The 27796-nt window shown below is 47.9% G+C and overlaps 1 protein-coding gene across 2 annotated transcripts in view; it reads left to right on the plus strand.

Moving 5' to 3' along the window:
- The window catches only part of NEDD4 (NEDD4 E3 ubiquitin protein ligase), an 81264-nt gene that overhangs the window by 36829 nt on the left and 16639 nt on the right, over positions 1-27796 (plus strand). For both annotated transcript variants that reach the window (XM_067471205.1, XM_067471204.1), the window contains 12 exons: positions 3838-3888; positions 6979-7040; positions 8648-8750; positions 11875-12038; positions 18314-18434; positions 18532-18681; positions 21959-22024; positions 24382-24504; positions 25453-25662; positions 27318-27395; positions 27496-27550; positions 27632-27690. In XM_067471205.1, the coding sequence (XP_067327306.1) occupies positions 3838-3888; positions 6979-7040; positions 8648-8750; positions 11875-12038; positions 18314-18434; positions 18532-18681; positions 21959-22024; positions 24382-24504; positions 25453-25662; positions 27318-27395; positions 27496-27550; positions 27632-27690 (1242 nt within the window). The remainder of the gene's footprint in view (positions 1-3837; positions 3889-6978; positions 7041-8647; positions 8751-11874; positions 12039-18313; positions 18435-18531; positions 18682-21958; positions 22025-24381; positions 24505-25452; positions 25663-27317; positions 27396-27495; positions 27551-27631; positions 27691-27796) is intronic.

The following is a 27796-nucleotide window of genomic DNA, read 5'->3' on the forward strand; positions in this document are numbered from 1 at the left end:
TATTTATTTGTCGTGTCAGGACAACCACTCAAATTATATTACATTTCTAACAGAACAAAGCAAACAAACAGACAAAATACAAAATTTGTGGGTTTGGTAGTGGATTAAATGTCCTTTGACCAGTCTCTGGGCCCTTGGAGTGCCTCTGGTGTTGCCGCAATGAGGTCCTCCCTTGTGCATCATGTGGCTGGGCTCAGGGTGCATTGCAGCAGGTGGTCAGTGGTTGGCTCTACTCCGCACTCGCATGTCAAGGATTCCACTTTGTGGCCCCATTTCTTGAGGTTGGCTCTGCATCTTGTGGGGACAGAGTGCAGTCTGTTCAGCGCCTTCCTAGTCGCCCAGTCCTCTGTATGCCCAGGGGGGAGTCTCTCATTTGGGATCAGTTCTGGGTTTGAGCCTGCCACTTTTGGACTCTCGCTTGCTGGGGTGTTCCAGCAAATGTCTCTGTAGATCTTAGAAAACTATTTCTTGATTTGAGTCGTTGACGTGCTGGCTGATACCCAAACAGGGGATGAGCTGGAGATGTCTCTGCCTTGTTCCTTTCACTATTGGCTGCTCCCCCCTGCCACTTTTGGACTCTCGCTTACTGAGGTGTTCCAGCGAGTGTCTCTGTAGATCTTAGGAAACTATTTCTAGATTTCAGTCGTTGACGTGCTGGCTGATACCCAAACAGGGGATGATCTGGAGATGTCTCTGCCTTGGTCCTTTCACTCTTGGCTGCCACTTCCCGGCGGATGTCAGGTGGTGCGATACCGGCTAAGCAGTGTAACTTCTCCAGTGATGTAGGGCGCAGACACCCCGTGATAATGCGGCATGTCTCATTAAGTGCCACATCCACTGTTTTAGCGTGGTGAGATGTGTTCCACACTGGGCATGCGTACTCAGCAGCAGAGTAGCATACCGCAAGGGCAGATGTCTTCACTGTGTCTGGTTGTGATCCCCAGGTTGTGCCACTCAGCTTTAATTTTAATTTAATTGTAATTTTAGAGTTTTTAAATACTGGTAGCCAGATTTTGTTCATTTTCATGGTCTCCTCCTTTCTGTTGAAATTGTCCACATGCTTCTTGTGGATTTTATAGTTCACATACAATCAAAGAGCATTCTGAACTCCACCAATGCTTCCTGGGATTTCTGCCTGGGATTTCTGGAAGTTGTAGGCCAAGGCACCGGGGACCCACAAGTTGAGAACCACTGCTCCAGAGAAACACGGCTCCGGCCTTTTGCAAAAACGACTCCACCGGCAGAGAGATGGAGCTGTTTGTGCTCTCCCGCCTTTCAGAGAAAGTGCCATGCTCAAATAGGATTCGCTGTCGCTTGTTTACCGCGCATGGGACCTCTCTAAAGCAGGGAACGTGTTGGCTGTTTACGTACTGGGGTGAGGCCTTGGTATCTGCACAGAAACAACGCGTTTCAAGCCGTGCCGGAAGTCCCCCGCAGCCACCGTTTGGGGTCTGCCTTCCCTTCACTAATTCTGTTTACACATCCGTGCCATCTCTAATTATAGTTCTGCATTGTGATTCGGTTTGAGATCAACGGCCCTGGAAATACTTCCTTGACTCCAGCTCGTCTGGCCTCGGATAACGCTATGCCGAGCCTCGGTTCAAATTTAACAAGGTGATATTAGAGTCGCGTTGAGTAATGCCAGCTATCTGGGCCAAGGAGGGGGCGCGGAACCGGATCCCACCCCAGGCTCCCAGGCTTCGGGAGGGACTTCGCACAACTCAGACTCATCAGAGAATCCTAGAATCAAAGACTCAGAAGGATTTAAAGGAGGGTCTGGACAACAAGCCCTATGAGGAGTGGCTTAAGGAGCTGGGCATGTTTAGCCTGAAGGAGAGAAGGCTGAGAGGAGACATGATGAAGGCCATGTATAAATACGTGAGAGGGAGCCACAGGGAGGAGGGTGCAGATCAGGGGTCTGGAGAACAAGCCCTATGAGGAGCGGCTTAAGGAGCTGGGCATTTTTAGCCTGAAGAAGAGAAGGCTGAGAGGAGACATGATGATGGCCATGTATAAATATGTGAGAGGGAGCCACAGGGAGGAGGAGGGAGCAAGCTTGTTTTCTGCTTCCTTGGAGACTAGGACGCAAGGGAACCATGGCTTCAAACTACAAGAGAGGAGATTCCATCTGAACATGAGGAAGAACTTCCTGACTGTGAGAACTGTTCAGCGGTGGAACTCTCTGCCCCAGAGTGTGGTGGAGGCTCCTTCTTTGGAAGCTTTTAAACAGAGGCTGGCTGGCCATCTGTCAGGGGTGCTTTGAATGCAATATTCCTGCTTCTTGGCAGAATGGGGTTGGACTAGATGGCCCAGGAGGTCTCTCCCATCTCTAGGATTCTATGAGTTGTAGTTCTCCCAGAGCGCACTATAAACCCAAACAATTTGGCATGCATACCCGTTATGCCCCAATTAGAGTACTGGTGGGTTTTGGTGGGAATTGGCCTGGATATTTTGAAGTTGTAGGTACTGGGATTTATAGTTCATCAGCAATCAATGAGCACTCTGAACTCCACCAAAGATGGAATTGAACCAAACTTGGCACACAGAGCCCCCATGACCAGCAACAAAGACTGGTGGTCTTTGGGGGAAATTCACCTTGATTTGGGGGAGTTGTAGTTCACCTACATCCAGAGAGCCCTGTGAACCCAAACACCAATGGATCTGGGCCAAACTTGGCAAGCATACATGATATGCTGAAATTTGATTACTGGAGGGGTTTGGCGGCAAACTGACCTTCCTTTCTGGGAGTTGTAGTTCACCCACAACCAGAGAAACTGTGACCTACACTAATGATGGACTTGGTCCAAACTTGGCACACAGAACCCCCATGACTAACTCAACCTAGTGGAGCGGTTTGAGAGGCCTGACTCACCATAGCGGGAGTTGTAGTTTACTCTACAGCCAGAGAGAAAACTGAACTCCACCAATGAGGCATCCAGAGCAGACTTGCCCAACATAACAAACTTTAAGCATTGATGGAATTTCTCAAGGTTAACCTGGCATGATGGGAGTTGTAGTTCTCCCACAACCTTATGCATTATGGACAATTTAAAAAATGACTTTTTCAGATAACCCAGGCAACACTGGGGAGCCAAAGTAGTAAATAACAACAACAACCAATTCTAGCAGGGTTGGGGGAGGATTGATTTTGTAATTTGGGAGTTGTAATTGCTGGGATTTATAGTTCACTTATAATCAAAGAGCATTCTGAACTCCACCAGCGATGGATTTGAACCAAACTTGGCTCCCATGACCAATGGAAAACAATAGAAGGGTTTGATGGGCATTGACCTTGAGTTTGGGAGTTGTAGTTCACCTATATCCAGAGAGTACTGTGGACTCATACAATGGTGAATCTGGACCAAACTTGGCACAAATACTCAATATGCCCAAATGTGAACACTGGTGGAGTCTGGGGAAAATAGATCTTGACATTTGGGAGTTGTAGTTGCTGGGGTTTATAGTTCATTACAATCAAAGAACATTGTGAACTCCACCAACGATAGAATTGGCTCAAACTTCCCACATGGAATCCCCATGACCATCAGAAAATACAGTGTTTTCTGATGGTCTTTGGCGACCCCTCTGTCACCCCCTCGCGACCCCCTCAGGGTTGAGAAACACTGTGGTAGGCTGTTAGGAATTGTGGGAGTTGGAGTCCAAAACACCTGGAGGGAAGGCCCAAGTTGGCCCATGCGTCTTTTAAATGATAGTATAAACTGATTTCACTTGTGGAACTAACACCACGAGGTGGTGCGTGAAGCCAAAATAACAACAAGACATATAACAACAACAAGAACAACAACAACAATATACCAATCTCTTTTCCTTTCCTAGACCAGAGATGACTTCCTTGGCCAGGTAGATGTGCCGCTCAGCCACCTGCCGGTTTGTATTTATGTAAAACCCCTTTTTGGTGTGCGTTTGTGTGGGGTCCCCTTAACACTAGCTTTGGTCCACTGACTCTAACAGGCTTTGACCTACTCACTCTCTACAGGACGACACTAGCTTTGGTCCACTAACTCTAACAGGCTTTGACCTACTCACTCTCTCCAGGACGACACTAGCTTTGGTCCACTGACTCTAACAGGCTTTGACCTACTCACTCTCTCCAGGACAACACTAGCTTTGGTCCACTGACTCTAACAGGCTTTGACCTACTCACTCTCTCCAGGACAACACTAGCTTTGGTCCACTGACTCTAACAGGCTTTGACCTACTCACTCTCTCCAGGACGACACTAGCTTTGGTCCACTGACTCTAACAGGCTTTGACCTACTCACTCTCTCCAGGACAACACTAGCTTTGGTCCACTGACTCTAACAGGCTTTGACCTACTCACTCTCTCCAGGACAACACTAGCTTTGGTCCACTGACTCTAACAGGCTTTGACCTACTCACTCTCTCCAGGACGACACTAGCTTTGGTCCACTGACTCTAACAGGCTTTGACCTACTCACTCTCTCCAGGACGACACTAGCTTTGGTCCACTGACTCTAACAGGCTTTGACCTACTCACTCTCTCCAGGACGACACTAGCTTTGGTCCACTGACTCTTACAGGCTTTGACCTACTCACTCTCTCCAGGACAACACTAGCTTTGGTCCACTGACTCTAACAGGCTTTGACCTACTCACTCTCTCCAGGACAACACTAGCTTTGGTCCACTGACTCTAACAGGCTTTGACCTACTCACTCTCTCCAGGACGACACTAGCTTTGGTCCACTGACTCTTACAGGCTTTGACCTACTCACTCTCTCCAGGACAACACTAGCTTTGGCCCACGAACTCTAACAGGCTTTGACCTACTCACTCTCTCCAGGACAACACTAGCTTTGGTCCACTGACTCTTACAGGCTTTGACCTACTCACTCTCTCCAGGACAACACTAGCTTTGGCCCACGAACTCTAACAGGCTTTGACCTACTCACTCTCTCCAGGACGACACTAGCTTTGGTCCACTGACTCTTACAGGCTTTGACCTACTCACTCTCTCCAGGACAACACTAGCTTTGGTCCACTGACTCTAACAGGCTTTGACCTACTCACTCTCTCCAGGACAACACTAGCTTTGGTCCACTGACTCTAACAGGCTTTGACCTACTCACTCTCTCCAGGACGACACTAGCTTTGGTCCACTGACTCTTACAGGCTTTGACCTACTCACTCTCTCCAGGACGACACTAGCTTTGGTCCACTGACTCTTAACAGGCTTTGACCTACTCACTCTCTCCAGGACGACACTAGCTTTGGTCCACTGACTCTAACAGGCTTTGACCTACTCACTCTCTCCAGGACGACACTAGCTTTGGTCCACTGACTCTTAACAGGCTTTGACCTACTCACTCTCTCCAGGACGACACTAGCTTTGGTCCACTGACTCTTAACAGGCTTTGACCTACTCACTCTCTCCAGGACGACACTAGCTTTGGTCCACTGACTCTAACAGGCTTTGACCTACTCACTCTCTCCTGGACGACACTAGCTTTGGTCCACTGACTCTAACAGGCTTTGACCTACTCACTCTCTACAGGTCGACACTAGCTTTGGTCCACTGACTCTAACAGGCTTTGACCTACTCACTCTCTCCAGGACGACACTAGCTTTGGTCCACTGACTCTTAACAGGCTTTGACCTACTCACTCTCTCCAGGACGACACTAGCTTTGGTCCACTGACTCTTAACAGGCTTTGACCTACTCACTCTCTCCAGGACGACACTAGCTTTGGTCCACTGACTCTAACAGGCTTTGACCTACTCACTCTCTCCAGGACGACACTAGCTTTGGTCCACTGACTCTAACAGGCTTTGACCTACTCACTCTCTCCAGGACGACACTAGCTTTGGTCCACTGACTCTAACAGGCTTTGACCTACTCACTCTCTCCTGGACGACACTAGCTTTGGTCCACTGACTCTTAACAGGCTTTGACCTACTCACTCTCTCCAGGACGACACTAGCTTTGGTCCACTGACGCTAACAGGCTTTGACCTACTCACTCTCTCCAGGACAACACTAACTTTGGTCCACTAACTCTTAAAAGGCTTTGACCTACAAATTCTCTTCAGAACAACACTAACTTTGGTCCACTGACTCTAACAGGCTTCGGCCTACTCACCCTCCTCAGGATGACACTAGCTTTGGCCCACGAACTCTAGCAGGCTTTGACCTACTCATTCTCTTCAGGACAACATTAGCTTTGGTCCACTTACTCTAACAGGCTTCGGCCTACTCACACTCCTCAAGACAACACTAACTTTGGTCCACTAACTCTTAAAAGGCTTTGACCTACAAATTCTCTTCAGAACAACACTAACTTTGGTCCACTGACTCTTAACAGGCTTCGGCCTACTCACACTCCTGAGGACAACACTAACTTTTGTCCACTAACACTAACAGGCTTCGTCGTATTCACTCTCCTCAGGATGACACTAGCTTTGACCCACTAACCCTAACAGGCTTCGGCTTACTCACTCTCTTCAGGACGACACTAGCTTTAGCCTACTAACCCTAACAATCTTCAGCTTACTCACTCTCTTCAGGATGGCAGCACTTTTGACCTACTCACTCTCCTCAGGATGACACTAGCTTTGGCTCACTAACAGGCTTTGGCCTACTCACTCTCCTCAGGACGACACTAGCTTTGGCCCACTAACCCTAACAGGCTTCGGCCTACTTACTCTCCTCAGGATGACACTAGCTTTGGCCCACTAACCCTAACAGGCTTCGGCCTACTTACTCTCCTCAGGATGACACTAGCTTTCACCCACTGACTCTTAACAGGCTTCGGCCTACTTACTCTCCTCAGGATGACACTAGCTTTCACCCACTGACTCTTAACAGGCTGCGGCCTACTCACTATTCTCAGGATGGCACTAGCTTTGGCCTACTAACTCTTAACGGGTTTCGGCCTACTCACTCTCCTCAGGATGCGTTTTGAGTTTTCCCCAGGATAATCCCTCTTCCTTTCCTTCCAGACGGAGGACCCCTCCAGAGAGAGACCGTACACCTTTAAGGACTTCCTCCTTCATCCAAGGAGGTCAGTAAGCCCTTGAATGTCGGCTGCTTTGAATCTCTGTTGCTTGCAATATATATTTTTTTCTCCTCTTCCCCTCCCTAAACAGTGTGTTTTCTTTTCCAGTCAAAGGGGAGGGGAGGAGGGAAAGGAGATCTATTTCATGTCCTCCTTCTTTGTATGGCTCTCCTTCAAACTCACCCTATTTTCTGCCTTTTGTGTGTGTATCTAAATGTATTAATTCAAGAGAGATATTGACAAGATGGAATGTGTCCAGAGGAAGAGGGTGACCAAAATGGTCAAGGGTCTGGAGAACAAGCCCTCTGAGGAGCGGCTTAAGGAGCTGGGCATGTTTAGCCTGAAGAAGAGAAGGTCGAGAGGAGATATGATGAGGGCCATGTATCAATATGTGAGAGGAAGCCACAGGGAGGAGGGAGCAAGCTTGTTTTCCGCTTCTTTGGAGACTAGGACGCGGAACAATGGCTTCAAACTACAAGAGAGGAGATTCCACGTGAACATGAGGAAGGACTTCCTGACTGTGAGAGCCATTCAGCAGTGGAACACTGCCCCGGAGTGTGGTGGAGGCTTTGGAAGCTTTTGAACAGAGGCTGGATGGCCATCTGTCAGGGGTGATCTGAATGCAATATTCCTGCTTCTTGGCAGGATGGGGTTGGAATGGATGGCCCACGAGGTCTCTTCCAACTCTTTGATTCTAGGATTTTAAGAACTTCCTGAGAGCCGTTCAGCAGTGGAACTCTCTGCCCTGGAGTGTGGTGGAGGCTCCTTCTTTGGAAGCTTTTGAACAGATGCTGGATGGCCATCTGTCAGGGGTGATCTGAATGCAATATTCCTGCTTCTTGGCAGGATGGGGGTGGAATGGATGGCCCACGAGGTCTCTTCCAACTCTTTGATTCTAGGATTTTAAGAACTTCCTGACTGTGAGAGCCGTTCAGCAGTGGAACTCTCTGACCCGGAGTGTGGTGGAGGCTCCTTCTGTGGAAGCTTTTAAACAGAGGCTGGATGGCCATCTGTCAGGGGTGATCTGAATGCAATATTCCTGCTTCTTGGCAGGATGGGGTTGGAATGGATGGCCCACGAGGTCTCTTCCAACTCTTTGATTCTAGGATTTTAAGAACTTCCTGAGAGCCGTTCAGCAGTGGAACTCTCTGCCCTGGAGTGTGGTGGAGGCTCCTTCTTTGGAAGCTTTTGAACAGATGCTGGATGGCCATCTGTCAGGGGTGATCTGAATGCAATATTCCTGCTTCTTGGCAGGATGGGGGTGGAATGGATGGCCCACGAGGTCTCTTCCAACTCTTTGATTCTAGGATTTTAAGAACTTCCTGACTGTGAGAGCCGTTCAGCAGTGGAACTCTCTGCCCCGGAGGGAGCGTGGTGGAGGCTCCTTCTTTGGAAGCTTTTCAACAGAGGCTGGATGGCCATCTGTCAGGGGTGCTTTGAATGCAATATTCCTGCTTCTTGGCAGAATGGGGTTGGACTGGATGATGGCCCAGGAGGTCTCTCCCAACTCTAGGATTCTAGGATCTTTTTCCCCCTTTAAAGACAGCGAGGAGTACCAACATGGATCCTCTTGAGATGAAGCTCTTCCATTCAGTGTTGTGTTTGTGTTGCAGCCACAAGTCCCGTGTGAAGGGGCACCTCCGGTTGAAAATGACTTACCTGCCTCAACCCAACGGGCCGGAAGAAGAAGGGGCGGAGCAGGCCGAAGAGCCCGAGGTGAGCCTGGGAGCAGGGAGGGGGCTCCTTTCCTGGCCATTTTCCAAAAGGGAAACCCTAGAGCAGTGTTACTCAACCTGGGGGTCGGGACCCCTGGGCGGGTCGTGAGGGGGTGTCAGAGGGGTCGCCAATGACTATATTGTCTGTTGGTCATGGGGGTTCTGTGTTAGAAGTATGGCCCAATTCTATCATTGGTGGGGCACAGACTGTTCTTTGATTGTAGGTGAACTATAAATCCCAGCAACTACAACTCCCAAATGTCAAGATTCTATTTTTCCCCAAACTCCACCAGTGTTCACATTTGGGCATGTTGAGTCTTCGTGCCAAATTTGGTCCAGATCCATCGTTGTTTGAGTCCGCAGTGCTCTCTGGATGTAGGTGAACTACAACTCCAAAACTCAAGGTCAATGCCCACCAAACCCTTCTAGTGTTTCTGTTGGTCATGGGAATCCTGTGTGCCACGTTTGGTTCAATTCCATCATTGGTGGAGTTCAGAATACTCTTGGATTGTAGGTGAACTATAAATCCCAGCAACTACAACTCCCAAATGTCAAGGTCTATTTCCCCCAAATTCCCCCAGTGTTCACATTTGGGCATGTTGAGTATTCGTGCCAAGTTTGGTCCAGATCCATCGTTGTTTGAGTCCACAGTGCTCTCTGGATGTAGGTGAACTACAACTTCCAAACTCAAGGTCAATGCCCACCAAACCTTTCCAATCTGTCTGCCAAGTTTGGTTCAATTCCATTGTTGGTAGAGTTTAGAGTGCTCTTTAATTGTAGGTGAACTATAAATCCCAGCAACTACAACTCCCAAATGTCAAGGTCTATTTTCCCCAAATTCCCCCAGTGTTCAAATTTGAGCATGTTGAGTATCAGTGCCAAGTTTGGTCCAGATCCATCGTTGTTTGAGTCCACAGTGCTCTCTGGATGTAGGTGAACTACAACTCCCAAACTCAAAGTCAATGCCCACCAAACCCTTCCAGTATTTTCTGTTGGTCAGGGGAGTTCTGTGTGCCAAGTTTGGCCCAATTCCATCATTGGTGGGGTTCAGAATGCTCTGATTGTAGGTGAACTATAAATCCCAGCAACTACAACTCCCAAATGTCAAGGTCTGTTTTTGCCCAAATTCCCCCAGTGTTCACATTTGGGCATATTGAGTATTTGTACCAGGTTTGGTCCAGATCCATCGTTGTTTTGAGTCCACAGTGCTTTCTGGATGTAGGTGAACTACAACTCCCAAACTCAAGGTCAATGCCCACCAAATCCTTCCAGTATTTTCTGTTGATCATGGTAAAATACATTCTGCATATCCGATATTTACATTACGATTCATAACAGTAGCAAAATGACAGTTATGAAGTAGCAATGAAAATAATTTTGTGGTTGTGGGTCACCACCACATGAGGAACTGCATTAGGAGGGTTGAGAAACACTGCCCTAGAGGCAGGGGCGGCTCAACCATTACGCACAGTAAGCACCCACGGTATAGTTAATTTTGCCAAGGGGGCGCTCTTGGGGGAAAATAGACCTTGACATATGCGAATTGTAGTTACTGGGATGTATAGTGGACCTACAATCAAAGAGCATTCTGAACTCCACCAATGGTGGAATTGAACCATTATTTTTGTTGGGACTTCATAACTGTACTTTTGCTGAAGTTATGAATCATAATGTAAATATCTGATAGTTAGGATGTATTTTCATTCACTGGATGAAATTTGGCACAAATACCCAATACACCCAAATCTGAATACTGGTGGGGTTGGGGGAAGATTGATTTTGTAATTTGGGAGTTGTAGTTGCTGGGATTTATGGTTCGTTTAAATTAAAAGAGCACTCTGAACTCCACCAACGATACAATTGAACCAAACTTGGCACAGATAACTCTCATGACCAACAGAAAATACTAGAAGGGTTTGGTGAGCATTGACCTTGAGTTTGGAAGCTGTAGTTCACCTACATCCAGAGAGCACTGTGGACTCAAACAATGATGTAACTCAGTGTTTCTCAACCTGGGGGGCGGGACTCCTGAGGGGGTCGCGAAGGGGTGTCAGAGGGATCACCAAAGACCATCAGAAAACACTGTATTTTCTGATGGTCATGGGGATTCCATGTTGGAAGTCTGATCCAATTCTATCGTTGGTGGAGTTCAGAATATTCTTTTATTGTAGTGAACTATAAATCCCAGCAACTAAAACTCCCAAAAGTCAAGGTCTATTTTCCCCAGGCTCCACCAGGGTTCACATTTGCGCATATTGAGTATTTGTGCCAAGTTTGGTCCAGATCCACCATTGCGTGTGTCCACAGTGCTCTCTGGATATAGGTGAACTACAACTCCCAAACTCAAGGTCAATGCCCACCAAACCCTTCAAGTGTTTTCCATTGGACATAGGAGTTCTGGGTGGCAAATTAGGTTCAAATCCATCGCTGGTGGAGTTCAGAATGCTCTTTGATTATAGGTGAACTATACATCCCAGAAACTACAACTCCCAGGTGACGAAATCAATCCTCCCCCAACCCCACTAGCATTTACATGTGGGTGCATTGGGTATTTGTGCCCAGTTTGGTCCAGTGAATGGAAATACATCTTGCATATCTGATATTTACATTATGACTTATAACAGTAGTAAAATGACTGTGATGAAGTAGCAACGAAAACAATGTGATGGTTGGGGGTCACCACCACATGGGGGACTGGATTCAGGGGTCATGGCATTAGGAAGGTTGAGAACCACTGATGTAACTGTACCAAACTTGGCACAAATATCCTATTGTCCAAATGAGAACACTGGTGGAGTTTGGGGGAAATAGACCTTGACATGTGGGAGTTGGAGTTGCTGGGATTTATAGTTCACCTGCAATCAAAGAGCATTCTGAAGCCCACCAATGAGACAATGTGGCCAAACTTCCTACACAGAACCCCCATGACTGACATAATATACTGTGTTTTCTAATGGTCTTTGGTTACCCCTCTGACACCCCCTCGCGACCCCCCCAGGGGTCCCGACCCCCAGGTTGAGAAACACTGGCGTCCACTGCATTGCGCTAGCCTTAACCGTCCCTCCACGTTTCCCGGATGCCCTTGCCCACCCCATCTTTGGTGTCTGTCCTGCTTGTGTCTGCAGCCTGGCTGGATCGTGCTGGACCAACCAGGGAGCGGCCCTCGCCCTTTGCCGGAGCCAGAGTCCTCGCTGCCGGACGGGTGGGAGGAGCGCCAGGACGTCCTGGGAAGGACCTACTACGTCAACCACGACTCCAGGAGGACCCAGTGGACCCGGCCCACCGCCCAGTAAGTCACCTTGCCCTCGGGGTCCGTGGCCAGTAGGTCGCCCTGTTCAGCAGCAGAACCCTCTGCCTTGGACTCTACTGGAGGCTCCTTCTCTGGAAGTTTTAAAACAGAAGCTGAACGGCCATCTGTCAGGAATGCTTTGAGAGTGATTTCCTGCATGGGAGATGGCCCATACGGTCTCTTCCAGCTCTAACATTTAATGGTTCTACTAGCTGTACCCGCCACGCATTGCTATGGCCAATCTTCCCTCTTTCTCTCCTTTCCCTCTTCCTTCACTCCTTCCTTCCTTCCTTCCTTCTTTCCTTCCCATCTTTCCTTTTCTCCTTCCTTTTCTAACTGTCATTCCTTCCCCCCTTTTTCTTTCTCTTCTGTTGTCTCTTTTTTCTTCCTTCTCTCTTTCCTTCTTTCCTTCCCTCCCTTTCTCTACATCTTCCCCCCTACCTTCGCTCCCTCTTTCCTTCCTTCCTTCCTTCCTTCCTTCCTTCCTTCCTTCCTTCCTTCCTTCCTTCCTTCCTTCCTTCCCTTTTTTCTTTCCTTCTCTCCTGCCTTTTTTCTTTAACTTTCCTTCCCCCTTTTTCTTTCCCTCCCTCTTTCTCTCCTTCCTTCCTTCTCTACCTCCTTCCTTCCTTCTCTCTTTGCTTCCATGCTTCCTTCTCCCTTTCCTTCTTTCTTTCCCTCCCTCTTTCTCTCCTTTCTTCCTTCTCTACCTCCTTCCTTCCTTCCTTCCTTCCTTCCTTCCTTCCTTCCTTCCTTCCTTCTCTCTTTGCTTCCATGCTTCCTTCTCCCTTTCCTTCTTTCTTTCCCTCCCTCTTTCTCTCTTTTCATCCTTCTCTTTCCTTCTTTCCTTCCCACCCTTTCTCTATATCTTCCCCCCTACCTTCGCTCCCTCTTTCCTTCCTTCTTTCCCTTTTTTCTTTCCTTCTCTCCTGCCTTCTTTTTCTAACTTTCCTTCCCCCTTTTTCTTTCCCTCCTTCTTTCTCTCCTTCCTTCCTTCTCTACCTCCTTCCTTCCTTCTCCCTTTCCTTCTTTCTTTCCCTCCCTCTTTCTCTCCTTTCTTCCTTCTCTACCTCCTTCCTTCCTTCCTTCCTTCCTTCCTTCCTTACTTCTCTCTTTGCTTCCATGCTTCCTTCTCCTTTTCCTTCTTTCTTTCCCTCCCTCTTTCTCTCTTTTCATCCTTCTCTTTCCTTCTTTCCTTCCCACCCTTTCTCTATATCTTCCCCCTACCTTCGCACCCTCTTTCCTTCCTTCTTTCCCTTTTTTCTTTCCTTCTCTCCTGCCTTCTTTCTCTAACTTTCTTTCCCCCTTTTTCTTTCCCTCCTTCTTTCTCTCCTTCCTTCCTTCTCTACCTCCTTCCTTCCTTCCTTCCTTCCTTCCTTCTCCCTTTCCTTCTTTCTTTCCCTCCCTCTTTCTCTCCTTTCTTCCTTCTCTACCTCCTTCCTTCCTTCCTTCCTTCCTTCCTTGCTTCCTTCCTTCCTTCCTTCTCTCTTTGCTTCCATGCTTCCATCTCCTTTTCCTTCTTTCTTTCTTTCCCTCCCTCTTTCTCTCTTTTCTTCGTTCTCTCTTTCCTTCTTTCCTTCCCTCCCTCTTTCTCTATATCTTCCCCCTACCTTCGCTCCCTCTTTCCTTCCTTCTTTCCCTTTTTTCTTTCCTTCTCTCCTGCCTTCTTTCTCTAACTTTCTTTCCCCCTTTTTCTTTCCCTCCTTCTTTCTCTCCTTCCTTCCTTCTCTACCTCCTTCCTTCCTTCCTTCCTTCTCCCTTTCCTTCTTTCTTTCCCTCCCTCTTTCTCTCCTTTCTTCCTTCTCTACCTCCTTCCGTCCTTCCTTCCTTCCTTCCTTCCTTCCTTCCTTCCTTCCTTCTCTCTTTGCTTCCATGCTTCCATCTCCTTTTCCTTCTTTCTTTCTTTCCCTCCCTCTTTTTCTCTTTTCTTCGTTTTCTCTTTCCTTCTTTCCTTCCCTCCCTCTTTCTCTATATCTTCCCCCTACCTTCGCTCCCTCTTTCCTTCCTTCTTTCCCTTTTTTCTTTCCTTCTCTCCTGCCTTCTTTCTCTAACTTTCATTCCCCCCTTTTCTTTCCCTCCTTCTTTCTCTCCTTCCTTCCTTCTCCCTTCTTTCTTTCCCCCCTCCTTTCTTTTCTTTTCTTTCTTTCTTTTTTCTCTCCCCTCCCCTCCCTCTTTCTTCCCTTTTTTCTGTATTGTCATTTATCTTTTTGGGGCTTTTGAAGTCCCTTCTGCTGTGTTTTTCAGTGTTTTTATGCGTGAAGAACAGACATTGGGTTGTTAGGTGTCTTGTGTCCAAATTTGGTGTTGATTCGCCCAGTGGTTTTTGAGTTCTGTTCATCCCACAAACGAACATTATATTTTTATTTATATAGATTATTATTACTAGCTGTACCCGCCACGCATTGCTGTGGCCAACCACCCCTCCCTCTTTCTCTCCTTCTTTTTCTCCTTCCTTTACTCCCTCTTTCCTTCCTTCCCTTTTCTTCTTTCCTTCTCTCCTTTCCTTCTCTACCTCTTTCCTTCCTTCTCTTCTTGCTTCTATCCTTCCTTCTCTCTTTCCTTCTCTGTTTCCTTCTTTCCCTCTCTTTCTTCCTGCTCTACCTCTTTCCTTCCTTTTCTTTCCTTCTCTCCCTCTTTCCTTTCCTCCGTTTTTCCTTTCCTTCTCGCCTTCCTTCCTTTCTTCTGTTTTCTGTTTTCCAACATTCCGTTTTCCGTTCTTAAGTTCGGAGTAGAGCAACTGCTTTGGGAGACTGTGGTCAGGCATCCGGACAACGTGGCCGGTCCAGCGGAGTTGGTGGCGGAGGACCATCGCTTCAGTGCTGGTGGTCTTTGCTTCTTCTAGCACGGTGACGTTTGTCCGCTTGTCTTCCCAAGAGATTTGCAGGATTTTCCAGAACCAGCGCTGATGGAATCATTCCAGGAGTTGCATGTGATGTCTGTAGGCAGGCCGAGCTTCTTGTATGCTTCTGCAAAGGTGTTTCGATTGGCTTGTAGGTCTTCTTCTGAATGTGCACAGACGACGTTGTCATCAGCATACTGGAGTTCTATAACAGATGTTGTGACCTTGGTTTTGGCACATTTTGGTTTTCTTGATGTTCAATGACAGGTTGAGATTCTCGTATGCTTCTGCGAACGTGTTTCGAGTGGCTTGTAGGTCTTCTGAATGCTCACAGATGATGTTGTCATCAGCATACTGGAGTTCTATAACAGATGTTGTGACCTTGGTTTTGGCGCATTTTGGTTTTCTCGATGTTCAGTGACAGGCTGAGCTTTTCGTATGCTTCTGTGAAGGTGTTTAGAGTGGCTTGTAGGTCTTCTGAATGTACACAGACGACGTTGTCATCAGCATACTGGAGTTCTATAATAGATGTTGTTGTGACCTTGGTTTTGGTGCACTTTGGTTTTCTCGATGTTCAATGACAGGTTGAGAATTCTTGTATGCTTCTGCGAAGGTGTTTAGAGTGGCTTGTAGGTCTTCTGAATGCGCACAAACGACGTTGTCATCAGCATACTGGAGTTCTATAACAGATGTTGTGACCTTGGTTTTGGCGCATTTTGGTTTTCTCGATGTTCGATGACAGGCTGAGCTTTTCGTATGCTTCTGCAAAGGTGTTTAGAGTGGCTTGTAGGCCTTCTGAATGCGCACAGATGATGTTGTCATCAGCATACTGGAGTTCTATAACAGATGTTGTTGTAACCTTGAGTTCGGCTTTCAGTCTGCTGGGGTTAAACAGCTTGCCATCTGTCTGAGAGATGATTTCCACTCTGGTGGGAAGCTTCCCATCATGTTTATTTATATCATGTTTATCCCATCATGCTTCCCATTATTTGCATCTTAGAATGGAAGAAACGTGGTACTTGGAAGCCGCAGAGTCCTGTTGGCCACCATTTGTTTTGTGCTGCATTAAGAGCCTCCTCCCTCCGTTCCTTTAGAGTGGCTTGTAGGTCTTCTTCTGAATGTGCACAGACGACGTTGTCATCAGCATACTGGAGTTCTATAACAGATGTTGTTGTGACCTTGGTTTTGGCGCACTTTGATTTTCTCGATGTTCAATGACAGGTTGAGATTCTTGTATGCTTCTGCGAAGGTGTTTAGAGTGGCTTGTAGGTCTTCTTCTAAATGTGCACAGATGACATTGTCATCAGCATACTGGAGTTTTATAACAGATGTTGTGACCTTGCTTTTGGTGCATTTTGGTTTTCTCGATGTTCAATGACAGGTTGAGATTCTTGTATGCTTCTGCAAAGGTGTTTAGAGTGGCTTGTAGGTCTTCTTCTGAATGCGCACAGATGACATTGTCATCAGCATACTGGAGTTCTATAACAGATGTTGTTGTGACCTTGGTTTTGGCGCACTTTGGTTTTCTCGATGTTCAATGACAGGCCGAGCTTCTCGTATGCTTCTGCGAAGGTGTTTAGAGTGGCTTGTAGGTCTTCTTCTGAATGCGCACAAACGACGTCATCAGCATACTGGAGTTTTATAACAGATGTTATGACCTTGCTTTTGGTGCATTTTGGTTTTCTCGATGTTCAATGACAGGTTGAGATTCTTGTATGCTTCTGCGAAGGTGTTTAGAGTGGCTTGTAGGTCTTCTTCTGAATGCGCACAGATGACATTGTCATCAGCATACTGGAGTTCTATAACAGATGTTGTTGTGACCTTGGTTTTGGCGCACTTTGGTTTTCTCGATGTTCAATGACAGGCCGAGCTTCTCGTATGCTTCTGCGAAGGTGTTTAGAGTGGCTTGTAGGTCTTCTTCTGAATGCGCACAAACGACGTCATCAGCATACTGGAGTTCTATAACAGATGTTGTTGTGATCTTGCTTTTGGCGCATTTTGGTTTTCTCGATGTTCGATGACAGGCTGAGCTTTTCGTATGCTTCTGCAAAGGTGTTTAGAGTGGCTTGTAGGCCTTCTGAATGCGCACAGATGATGTTGTCATCAGCATACTGGAGTTCTATAACAGATGTTGTTGTAACCTTGAGTTCGGCTTTCAGTCTGCTGGGGTTAAACAGCTTGCCATCTGTCTGAGAGATGATTTCCACTCTGGTGGGAAGCTTCCCATCATGTTTATTTATATCATGTTTATCCCATCATGCTTCCCATTATCCATAGTTTATTTGCATCTTAGAATGGAAGAAACGTGGTACTTGGAAGCCGCAGAGTCCTGTTGGCCACCATTTGTTTTGTGCTGCATTAAGAGCCTCCTCCCTCCATTCCTTTAGAGTGGCTTGTAGATCTTCTTCTGAATGCGCACAGACGACGTTGTCATCAGCATACTGGAGTTCTATAACAGATGTTGTGACCTTGGTTTTGGCGCATTTTGGTTTTCTCGATGTTCAATGACAGGCCGATCTTCTTGTATGCTTCTGCAAAGGTGTTTCGAGTGGCTTGTAGGTCTGGATGTGCACAGATGACATTGTCATCAGCATACTGGAGTTCTATAACAGATGTTGTGACCTTGCTTTTGGTGCATTTTGGTTTTCTCAATGTTCAATGACAGGTTGAGATTCTCGTATGCTTCTGCGAACGTGTTTCGAGTGGCTTGTAGGTCTTCTTCTGAATGCGCACAGACGACGTTGTCATCAGCATACTGGAGTTCTATAACAGATGTTGTGACCTTGGTTTTGGCGCACTTTGGTTTTGTCGATGTTCAATAACAGGTTGTGATTCTAGTATGCTTCTGCGAAGGTGTTTCAAGTGGCTTGTAGATCTTCTTCTGAATGCGCACAGATGACATTGTCATCAGCATACTGGAGTTCTTTAACAGATGTTGTGACCTTGGTTGTGGCACATATTCAATGACAGGTTGAGATTCTTGTATGCTTCTGCAGAGGTGTTTAGAGTGGCTTGTAGGTCTTCTTCTGAATGTGCACAGACGACGTTGTCATCAGCATACTGGAGTTCTATAACAGATCTTGTTGTGACCTTGCTTTTGGTGCATTTTGGTTTTCTCGATGGTCAATGACAGGCTGAGCTTCTTGTACGCTTCTGCGAAGGTGTTTAGAGTGGCTTGTAGGTCTTCTTCTGAATGTGCACAGATGACATTGTCATCAGCATACGGGAGTTCTATAACAGATGTTGTGACCTTGCTTTTGGTGCATTTTGGTTTTCTCGATGTTCAATGACAGGCCGAGCTTCTTGTACGCTTCTGCGAAGGTGTTTAGAGTGGCTTGTAGGTCTTCTTCTGAATGTGCACAGATGACATTGTCATCAGCATACGAGACTTCTATAACAGATGTTGTTGTGACCCTTTCCCTCCGTTCCTTTGGACCAGGGACCCCCGCCCGGACGCCGAGAGCGGCCGCCTGCAGCTGGAGGTCCAGCAGGCCTTGTCCCACCGGCACCAGATCACGGAGGAGGAGGCCGAGACCCCCGACTGCCGGGAGTCCCCCGAGGTGAGGCCCACTTTCCTTCACAGAGAGAGCCTTGATTGCCTGGAAGGCCCTTGCGGCCCATCCTCGTTACAATCTGCCTTGGTTTGTGTTTTGCAAGAGCTGGGAGATCATCACCGAGGACGAGGCCACCATGTACAGCAACCCGGCATCCGCCGTCGCGCAGGGCAGCTCCGGAGCAGAGGCCCGCCTGGCCGAGGACGTCAACGCCCGGCTGAACCTCTCTGCCGCTCCCGCATCTTCCGCCGCTGTGAGCACATGCTTCCCAACAACGGAGTCCCTCGTCTGCTACTACTACTACTACTATTACTAATAATAATAATAATACGTTATTTATACTCCGCCACCATCTCCCCAAGGGTGGTGGCCCCCCGACTTCTCGGTGGTGGCCCCTCAACTCTGGAACTCACTCCCCAAGGACATCAGGCACGCCCCAACTTTGGCAGTTTTCAGGAGGAGCTTGAAAACGTGGTTGTTCCAGTCTGCCTTCCCAGAATAAGGAAACTCCCAGCAATATTATTATGTCCCTTAACGCACTTTAGTAGTGATTTAGGATTGTCCGCACGCTCTATCCCGCTCCAAAATTCCTATCCTGTTTATAAGTCACCTGGTCACACCCAGCATTATTTTTTTTTTAATTTTAATTAGTACATTTCGCCCTGCGATAGGTTTTTAAACGTCGTTGTGTTATTGTTAATGTTTATTGCTATTTTCTGTTTATGAGTTTTATTTCTTGTTGTATGACTGTTATGTTATGTTGTTATGCCAATTTTTGACATACAAACATATACAGACATACACAGAGGCTATTTTTAACTTTTTCTGGCCGCCAGGGGAGCTGTCGCTTTCCTCGTCCATCTGCGACACTGATGAAGCACTTCCGCATTCCCCGCATGCTTCCCCACTGGAATGCTTTGCTGGAGTCTTCTTTATGGCCTCATAAATCAGTTAATTTAGCCTCCCCACACTTTTTAAGGTGGTACCTAATTTCCCTACTTGACAGATGCAACTGTCTTTCGGGTTGCAAAGGTCGACAACAGGCTACACAATTGGTTGGAAACCCACTCCAACCAGGGTTGGCTTCGAACTCATGAACTTTTTGGTCAGAGGGATCTTAATGCAGCTGAGCTGCTCCACAATCCCGGTGTATTGTTGTATTGTGGGCTCGGCCTCATGTAAGCCGCACCGAGTCCCTTGGGGAGATAGTAGCGGGGTATAAATAAAGTGTTAATTAATAATTTGATAAAATAATAATTTCTGTCTCCTGTTCTGGGCGGCTTGAGTGAAGGTGGCAGTCACCGAGGGCAAAGTGTGTCCCTTCTTGACCTCATGGTGTTGAAGCTCCCACCAGGTTGCACTGTTTATATATTTATTTATTTCGGTTTCTTCTACCCCGCCCTTCTCACTCAGGGCGGCTTACAAAGGCACAATTCGATGCCAACATCACATAACAGTAGTAACACAAAATAACATCAATTAAACAGTTGAAATAGTTAAACAATTCCTGCATTACAGCCCTAAAACCAATAAAACCAATTTATTTATTTTATTTACCATGTCATCAGCAACCATACCATTGTATTACAATTCTAACAGAACAAAACAAACACACAGATTAAAAAGAAAAAGAAAAAAAACACACAAAGATTTTGCAAATTTGGTAGTTGGTTAAATGTCCTTTGAGCAGTATCTGGCCCCGTGGAGTGCCTCTGGTGTTGCCGCAAGAAGGTCCTCCCTTGTGCATCATGTGGCAGGGCTCAGGTTGCATTGCACAGGTGGTCCATGGTTTGTTCTTCGCACTCGCATGTCGTGGACTCCACTTTGTGGCCCCATTTCTTGAGGGTGGCTCTGCATCTCGTGGTGCCCGAGCGCAGTCTGTTCAGTGCCTTCTAAGTCGCCCCGTCTTCTGTGTGCCCAGGAGGGAGTCTCTCATTTATTATCAAGTTCTGGGTTTTGGCCTGCCACTTTTGGACTCTCGCTTGCTGGGGTGTTCCAGCGAGTGTCTCTGTAGATCTAAGAAAACTATGTCTTGATTTAAGTCGTTGACGTGCTGGCTGATACCCAAACAAGGGATGAGCTGAAGATGTCTCTGCCTTGGTCCTGTCACTATTGGCTGCTCCTTCCCGGCAGATGTCAGGTGGTGCAATACCAACTAAGCAGTGTAATTTCTCCAGTGGTGTTGGGCGCAGACACCCCGTGATAATGTGGCATGTCTCATTAAGAGCCACATCCACTGTTTTAGCGTGGTGAGATGTGTTCCACACTGGGCATGCGTACTCAGCAGCAGAGTAGCACAGCGCAAGGGCAGATGTCTTCACTGTGTCTGGTTGTGATCCCCAGGTTGTGCCAGTCAGCTTTGTATGACGTTGTTTCTAGCGCCCACTTTTTGCTTGATGTTCAGGTAGAGCTTCTTGTAGGTCAGAGCACGGTTCAGAGTGACTTGGGTGCGCTGCAATGCTCCCGTGGGATTCCTTCCTTCCCAGGTCATAATCCTCAGAGCTCGGGATGCTTGTCTGTTCTTAAGGTGAAAGGCACATGTCTGTGTTTTAGATGGATTAGGGATCAGTTGGTTTTCCCTGTCATAGGCAGTAAGGGCACTTAAAGCTTCGGGGAGCTTCTGTTCAACCATCTCAAATCTCCCTGCTTGAGCGGTGATGGCACGATCATCAGCATAGATGAATCTCTCTGTCCCTTCTGGCAGTGGCTGGTCATTTGTGTAGATGTTGAACATAGATGGAGCAAGCACACTTCCCTGAGGCAGGCTGTTCTTCTGTTTCCGCCCTCTGCTTCTCTGGCCCTGGAACTCAACAAAGAAGCACCTGTTTGGTAGCAGGTTTCCTATGAGGCCGGTGAGGTGGTCGTCCTTTGTGAGATCATAAATAAAACCAATAAAACGATACAAACCCAATTACTCCTCATAGACGGTCAGCGTTCGCTGTCTCATAATCCAAATTCCGATTCCACATTGTCAGTCCTATCAGTCCTAGTCGTTTGATTGTCCTTATCTAGTTGTCAGATTGCCCAAAGGCCTGGTCCCACAACCACGTCTTTACTTTCCTCCTGAAGGAGAGGAGGGATGTAGATGCCCTAATTTCTCCCAGGAGTGAGTTCCACAGGTGAGGGGCCACCACCGAGAAGGCTCTGCAACCTCACTTGTTGCAGAGTGGGGTCGAGAGCAGGGCCCTCCCCCCAGATGATCTCAGACTCCGGGGTGGGACGTAGAGGGAGATGCGTTCGGACTGGACCGGAACCATACATGGTTTTGTAGGTCAAAACCAGCACCTTGAATTGTGCTCGGAACTGAACCGGTAGCCAGTGGAGCTGACACAGCAGGGGGGTGGTGTGCTCCCTGTATGACGCTCCGGTGAGCAATCTGGCTGCCTCCCGCTGGACCAGTTGAAGTTTCCGAACAGTCTTCAAGGGCAACCCCATGTAGAGTGCGTTGCAGTAGTCTATTGATTGATGGGCACTCTGATAGGCATGCCTCTGAATTACTCCTTCCTTCCTTCCTTCCTTCCCACTTCAAGAATGACCTCGGCAGAAGAGGGAGCCCCCAGCGTTTCCATCTGGAGGAGCAGCCGGCTCTCCCTGTGGTAAGTTGTGTTGGGGACTCTCCTCCCAAAAAGCCTGCGTGGTCATCTGGTCCTCTTCGGGCAGCTAAGAGGAAACCCAGAGGTCACCTTGCCTGTCTCCTCCGAATGGTTGCATCGGATCCTAGAATTGGATCCTAGAGACCCCATACGCCACCTAGCCCAACTCCCTTCTACATAGGGCAGTGGTTCTCAACCTGGGGGTCGGGACCCTGAGGGGGGTCACGAGGGGGTGTCAGAGGGGTCGCCAAAGACCATCAGAAAGCACAGTATTTTCTGTTGGTCATGGGGGTTCTGTGTGGGAAGTCTGGCCCAATTCTATTATTGGTGAGGTTCAGAATATTCTTTGATTGTAGGTGAACTATACATCCCAGCAACTCCAAAATGTCAAGGTCTATTTCCCCCAAACTCTACGAGTGATATTGTGACATGAAATCCAGCATATAGATCTCATTTGCTGTGACATACTGGGTTTATGTGTCAGTAAAATAATAATAATAATAGTAGTAATAATATAGGGTTGTTGTAGGTTTTTCTGGGCTATATGGCCATGTTCTGGAGGCAATTTTTCTCCTGACGTTTCGCCTGCATCTATGGCAAGCATCCTCAGAGGGAGTGAGGTCTGTTGGAAGTAGGAAAAATGGGTTTATATATCTGTGGAATGATGACCAGGGTGGGACAAAGGACTCTTGTCTGCTGGAGCTAGGTGTGAATGTTTCAGCTGATCACCTTGATTAGCGTTTGATGGTCTGGCAGTGCCTGGGGGAATCTTTTGTTGAGTGGTGATTAGATGTCCCTGATTGGGTTGTTGTAGGTTTTTTCGGGCTATATGGCCATGGTTGAGAGGCATTCTCTCCTGACATTTCGCCTGCATCTATGGCAAGCATCCTCAGAGGTAGTGAGGTCTGTTGGAAGTAGGAAAAATGGGTTTATATATCTGTGGAATGATGACCAGGGTGGGACAAAGGACTCTTGTCTGCTGGAGCTATGGGTGAATGTTTCAGCTGATCACCTTGATTAGCGTTTGATGGCCTGGCAGTGCCTGGGGGGAATATTTTGTTGAGTGATGATTAAATGTCCCTGATTGGGTTGTTGTAGGATTTTTCAGGCTATATGGCCATGGTTTTGAGGCATTCTCTCCTGACGTTTCGCCTGCATCTATGGCAAGCATCCTCAGAGGTAGTGAGGTCTGTTGGAAGTAGGAAAATTGGTTTATATATCTGTGGAATGACCAGGGTGGGACAAAGGACTTTTGTCTGCTGGGGCTAGCTGGGAATGTTTCAGCTGATCATCTTGATTAGCATTCAATGGCTTGGAAGTGCCTGGGGGGAATCTTTTGTTGAGAGTGATTTTATGTGCCTGTTTGTTTCCCCTCTGTTGTTGTGCTGTTGTAATTTTTGAGTTTTTTAATAATGGTAGCCAGATTTGTCCCACCCTGGTCATTCCACAGATATATAATAATATAGAATCCTAGAGTTGGAAGAGGCCACATGGGCCATCTAGTCCAACCCCCTTCTGTCAGAGATAGACGACGCCCAGCGGAAGGAATGCTAGATCAGCAGACACTGAGTTGCTAAATAAGGACTCTGCAGGCTTCGAGTTACAAAAGAAACTAAGTTTACTAAGCACATTCAACAGACACGTCTTACTACAGCGAGCTACAATTCAGGAACTAGTCAAAACCGAAAGCCTCTTCACACCTGCTTATCTTCACTTGCTGAGACTGGCAACTCCCTTCTGTTCCCAGCAAGAGCAAACCTTATCTTACTTTTCTCAAGTTCACTTAATCACAGCCTCATAGTATAAACATTCTGCACAGCGTTTCTCATTCACAGTGGCATCCGTCTTGGCAATACATAGAAGCACATTTCAAACACATACATAATTATGTATGGTTTTGAGCCTGCCACTTTTGGACTCTCGCTTGCTGGGGTGTTCCAGCGAGTGTCTCTGTAGATCGTAGAAAACTATTTCTTGATTTAAGTTGTTGATGTGCTGGCTGATACCCAAACAAGGGATGAGCTGGAGATGTCACTGCCTTGGTCCTTTCACTATTGGCTGCTTCCCCCTGCCACTTTTGGACTCTTGCTTGCTGAGGTGTTTCAGCGAGCGTCTTTGTAGATCTTAGAAAACTATTTCTTGATTTAAGTTGTTGACCTTCTTCCATGCAGAGAAAGCACAGTCAAAGCACTCTTGACAGATTGCCATCCAGCCTCTGCTTAAAAGCCTCCACAGAAGGAGCCTATGAGGCAGAGAGTTCCACTGGTGATCATCTCTTCTTACAATCAGGAAGTCTTTTCTAATGTGTCCAAGTGGAATCTCCTCTCCCATCATTTGAACCCATTTCCTCCCAATTGCAGTTGTTGCCGACTTCCTCAGGCCTCCCTCCCGGATGGGAAGTCAGGAAGGACGAGAAGGGGCGGCCTTACTACATCGACCACAATTCCCAGAGGACCACCTGGAAGAGGCCAGCGCCGGCACAGGTACCTTGTCCTCACCCCTCTCCCTGGGTCTTGGGCTGCGTTGCCATCTTTGCTGCGGAGCCATGGATTGAGGTTCTGGGTTTGAGCCTGCCACTTTTGGACTCTCGCTTGCTGGGGTGTTCCAGCAAGTGTCTCTGTAAATCTTAGAAAACTATGTCTTGATTTAAGTCGTTGACGTGCTGGCTGATACCCAAACAAGGGATGAGCTGGAGATGTCACTGCCTTGGTCCTTTCACTATTGGCTGCTCCCCCCTGCCACTTTTGGACTCTCGCTTGCTGAGGTGTTCCAGCGAGCGCCTCTGTAGATCTTAGAAAACTATTTCTTGATTTTAAGTTGTTGACGTGCTGGCTGATACCCAAACAGGGGGTGAGCTGGAGATGTCACTGTCTTGGTCCTTTCACTATTGGCTGCTCCCCCTGCCACTTTTGGACTCTCGCTTGCTGAGGTTTTCCAGCGAGAGTCTCTGTAGATCTTAGAAAACTATTTCTTGATTTAAGTTGTTGACGTGCTGGCTGATACCCAAACAAGCTGGAGATGTCACTGCCTTGGTCCTTTCACTATTGGCTGCTCCCCCTGCCACTTTAGGACTCTCGCTTGCTGAGGTGTTCCAGCGAGCGCCTCTGTAGATCTTAGAAAACTATTTCTTGATTTAAGTTGTTGATGTGCTGGCTGATACCCAAACAAGGGATGAGCTGGAGATGTCACTGCCTTGGTCCTTTCACTATTGGCTGCTCCCCCCTGCCACTTTTGGACACTCGCTTGCTGAGGCGTTCCAGCAAATGTCTCTGTAGATCTTAGAAAACTATTTCTTGTTGACATGCTGGCTGATACCCAAACAAGGGATGAGCTGGAGATGTCACTGCCTTGCTCCTTTCCCTATTGGCTGCTACTTACACCTTTGTAAGCCCCGAATGGCTCTCCTCCCCTTCCTTCCTTCTTCCCAACAGGCAGCAACAGAGGCTGGTCAGCAGGACGGGGTGGCCCCCGCTCCCTCCGCCAGGCAGCCCCCGCCCTCGGAGCCCGCCTCACAGCAGCCCTTGCCCACCCAGGCAGCCCCCGAGGCCGGGCAGGGCTTCCTCCCCAAGGGCTGGGAGGTCCGCCACGCACCCAGCGGGAGGCCCTTCTTCATCGACCACAACACCAAGACCACCACTTGGGTAAGAGTTGGCTCTCCCAGTTTGCACCCTCTGCTCTCAAGTGGGAAATGGAGGAGGTTGTGGGCTTCTGCATCTTTGGCTGATGCAATTTCTGGGTTGTTGTGAGTTTCCCGGGCTGTATGGCCATTTATTTATTTATCGTGTCAGGAGCAACCAGGCAGTTGTATTACATTTTTAACAAAACAGACAAACAAACAGACGAAACACAATGTTTGCAACTTTGGTATTCTATTAAATGTCCTTTGACCAGTCTCTGTCCCCTTGGAGTGCCTCTGGTGTTGCCGCAAGAAGGTCCTCCCTGGTGCATCATGTGGCAGGGCTCAGGGTGCATTGCAGCAGGTGGTCAGTGGTTGGCTCTTCTCCACACTCACATGTCGTGGATTATTCCACTTTGTGGCCCCATTTTTTGAGGTTGGCTCTGCATCTCGTGGTGCCAGAGCGCAGTCTGTTCAGCGCCTTCCAAGTCACCCCGTCTTCTTCTGTGTGCCCAGCGGGGAGTCTCTCATCTGGTATCAGCCATTGATTGGGGTTCTTGGTTTGAGCCTGCCACTTTTGGACTCTTGCTTGCTGGGGTGTTCTAGCAAGTGTCTCTGTAGATCTTAGAAAATGATTTCTAGATTTCAGTCGTTGGCATGCTGGCTGATACCCAAACGGGATGAGCTGGAGATGTCTCTGCCTTGGTCCTTTCACTATTGGCTGCTACTTCTCGGTGGATGTCAGGTGGGGCAATACCAGCTAAGCAGTGTAATTTCTCCAGTGGTGTAGGGCGCAGACACCCCGTGATAATGCGGCATGTCTCATTCGGAGCCACATCTACTGTTTGAGCGTGGTGAGATGTGTTCCACACTGGGCATGCATACTCAGCAGCAGAGTAGCACAGGGCGGGTGAGTTGATAGGTTGAGGTTCTGGGTTTGAGCCTGCCACTTTTGGACTCTCGCTTGCTGGGGTGTTCCAGTGAGTGTCTCTGTAGATCTTAGAAAACTTTGTCTGGTTTTAAGTCGTTGACGTGCTGGCTGATACCCAAACAGGGGATGAGCTGGAGAGGTCTCTGCCTTGGTCCTTTCACTATTGGCTGCTCCTTCCTGGCGGATGTCAGGTGGTGCAATACCGGCTAAACAGTGTAGTTTATCCAGTGGTGTCGGGCGCAGACACCCCGTGATAATGCGGCATGTCTCATTCAGAGCCACATCCACTGTTTTAGCGTGGTGAGATGTGTTCCACACTGGGCATGCGTACTCAGCAGCAGAGTAGCACAGCACAAGGGCAGATGTCTTCGCTGTGTCTAGTTGTGATCCCCAGGTTGGAATAGAGCATGGGGAGCATGACTTCCCTGGATTCTAGACACTATAGAGGCCAAAATCCCATTGGCTTTTTTTGCCACCACATCACATTCCTGGCTCATGTTCCCCTTCCTCCCCACGAGGACTCCAAGATGTTTTCCACACGTCCTGCTCTCGAGCCAGGCCTCATCGTCCCCCATTCTGTCTCTTTGCATTTCGTTTTTTCTGCCAAAGTGGAGTCTCTTGTGGGAGTTGAAGTCCAAAACATCTGGGGGACCCACGTTGTCCCAGGCCTGGTTGTAAGTGTTTCTAGTGGGGAAGAGTGACTTCAGATGTATCTCACTCCATCGTCCTCTGTGCTTTCTTTGCCAAAGGATGACCCCCGACTCAAAATCCCAGCCCACGTGAGGAGGAAGACCTCTCTGGACCCTGCCGACCTCGGTCCTTTGCCGGTAAGCAAGCGGCCCTTCCTTTCGTCATGCCGGACCTTGACTCTCACTGTCCAGCCTTGTCTCTCGCTTCCTCACGGCCGCCCCTCTTTCTTCCCTTCAGCCCGGCTGGGAGGAGAGGGCGCACACCGACGGAAGGGTCTTCTACATCAACCACAGTAAGTGGGCACACCATCCCCAGGCTTCCACGATGGGTGGTGTGTATTCCTGCAATTAAAGCTCCTCCGTTGTGTTTGCAGACACCAAGAAGACTCAGTGGGAGGATCCCCGCTTGCAGAACATCGCCATCACTGGACCAGTAATATATGACTATTATTATTGTTGTTTTTATTATTATTATATTTATTATTTATATATCATTGAAAAGAAGCAAGGGAGCGGAGGGATGATTTATTGTTGCCACC

This window comes from Anolis sagrei, chromosome 9 (genome assembly GCF_037176765.1).
Source record: "Anolis sagrei isolate rAnoSag1 chromosome 9, rAnoSag1.mat, whole genome shotgun sequence".
Taxonomy (NCBI): Eukaryota; Metazoa; Chordata; class Lepidosauria; order Squamata; family Dactyloidae; genus Anolis; species Anolis sagrei.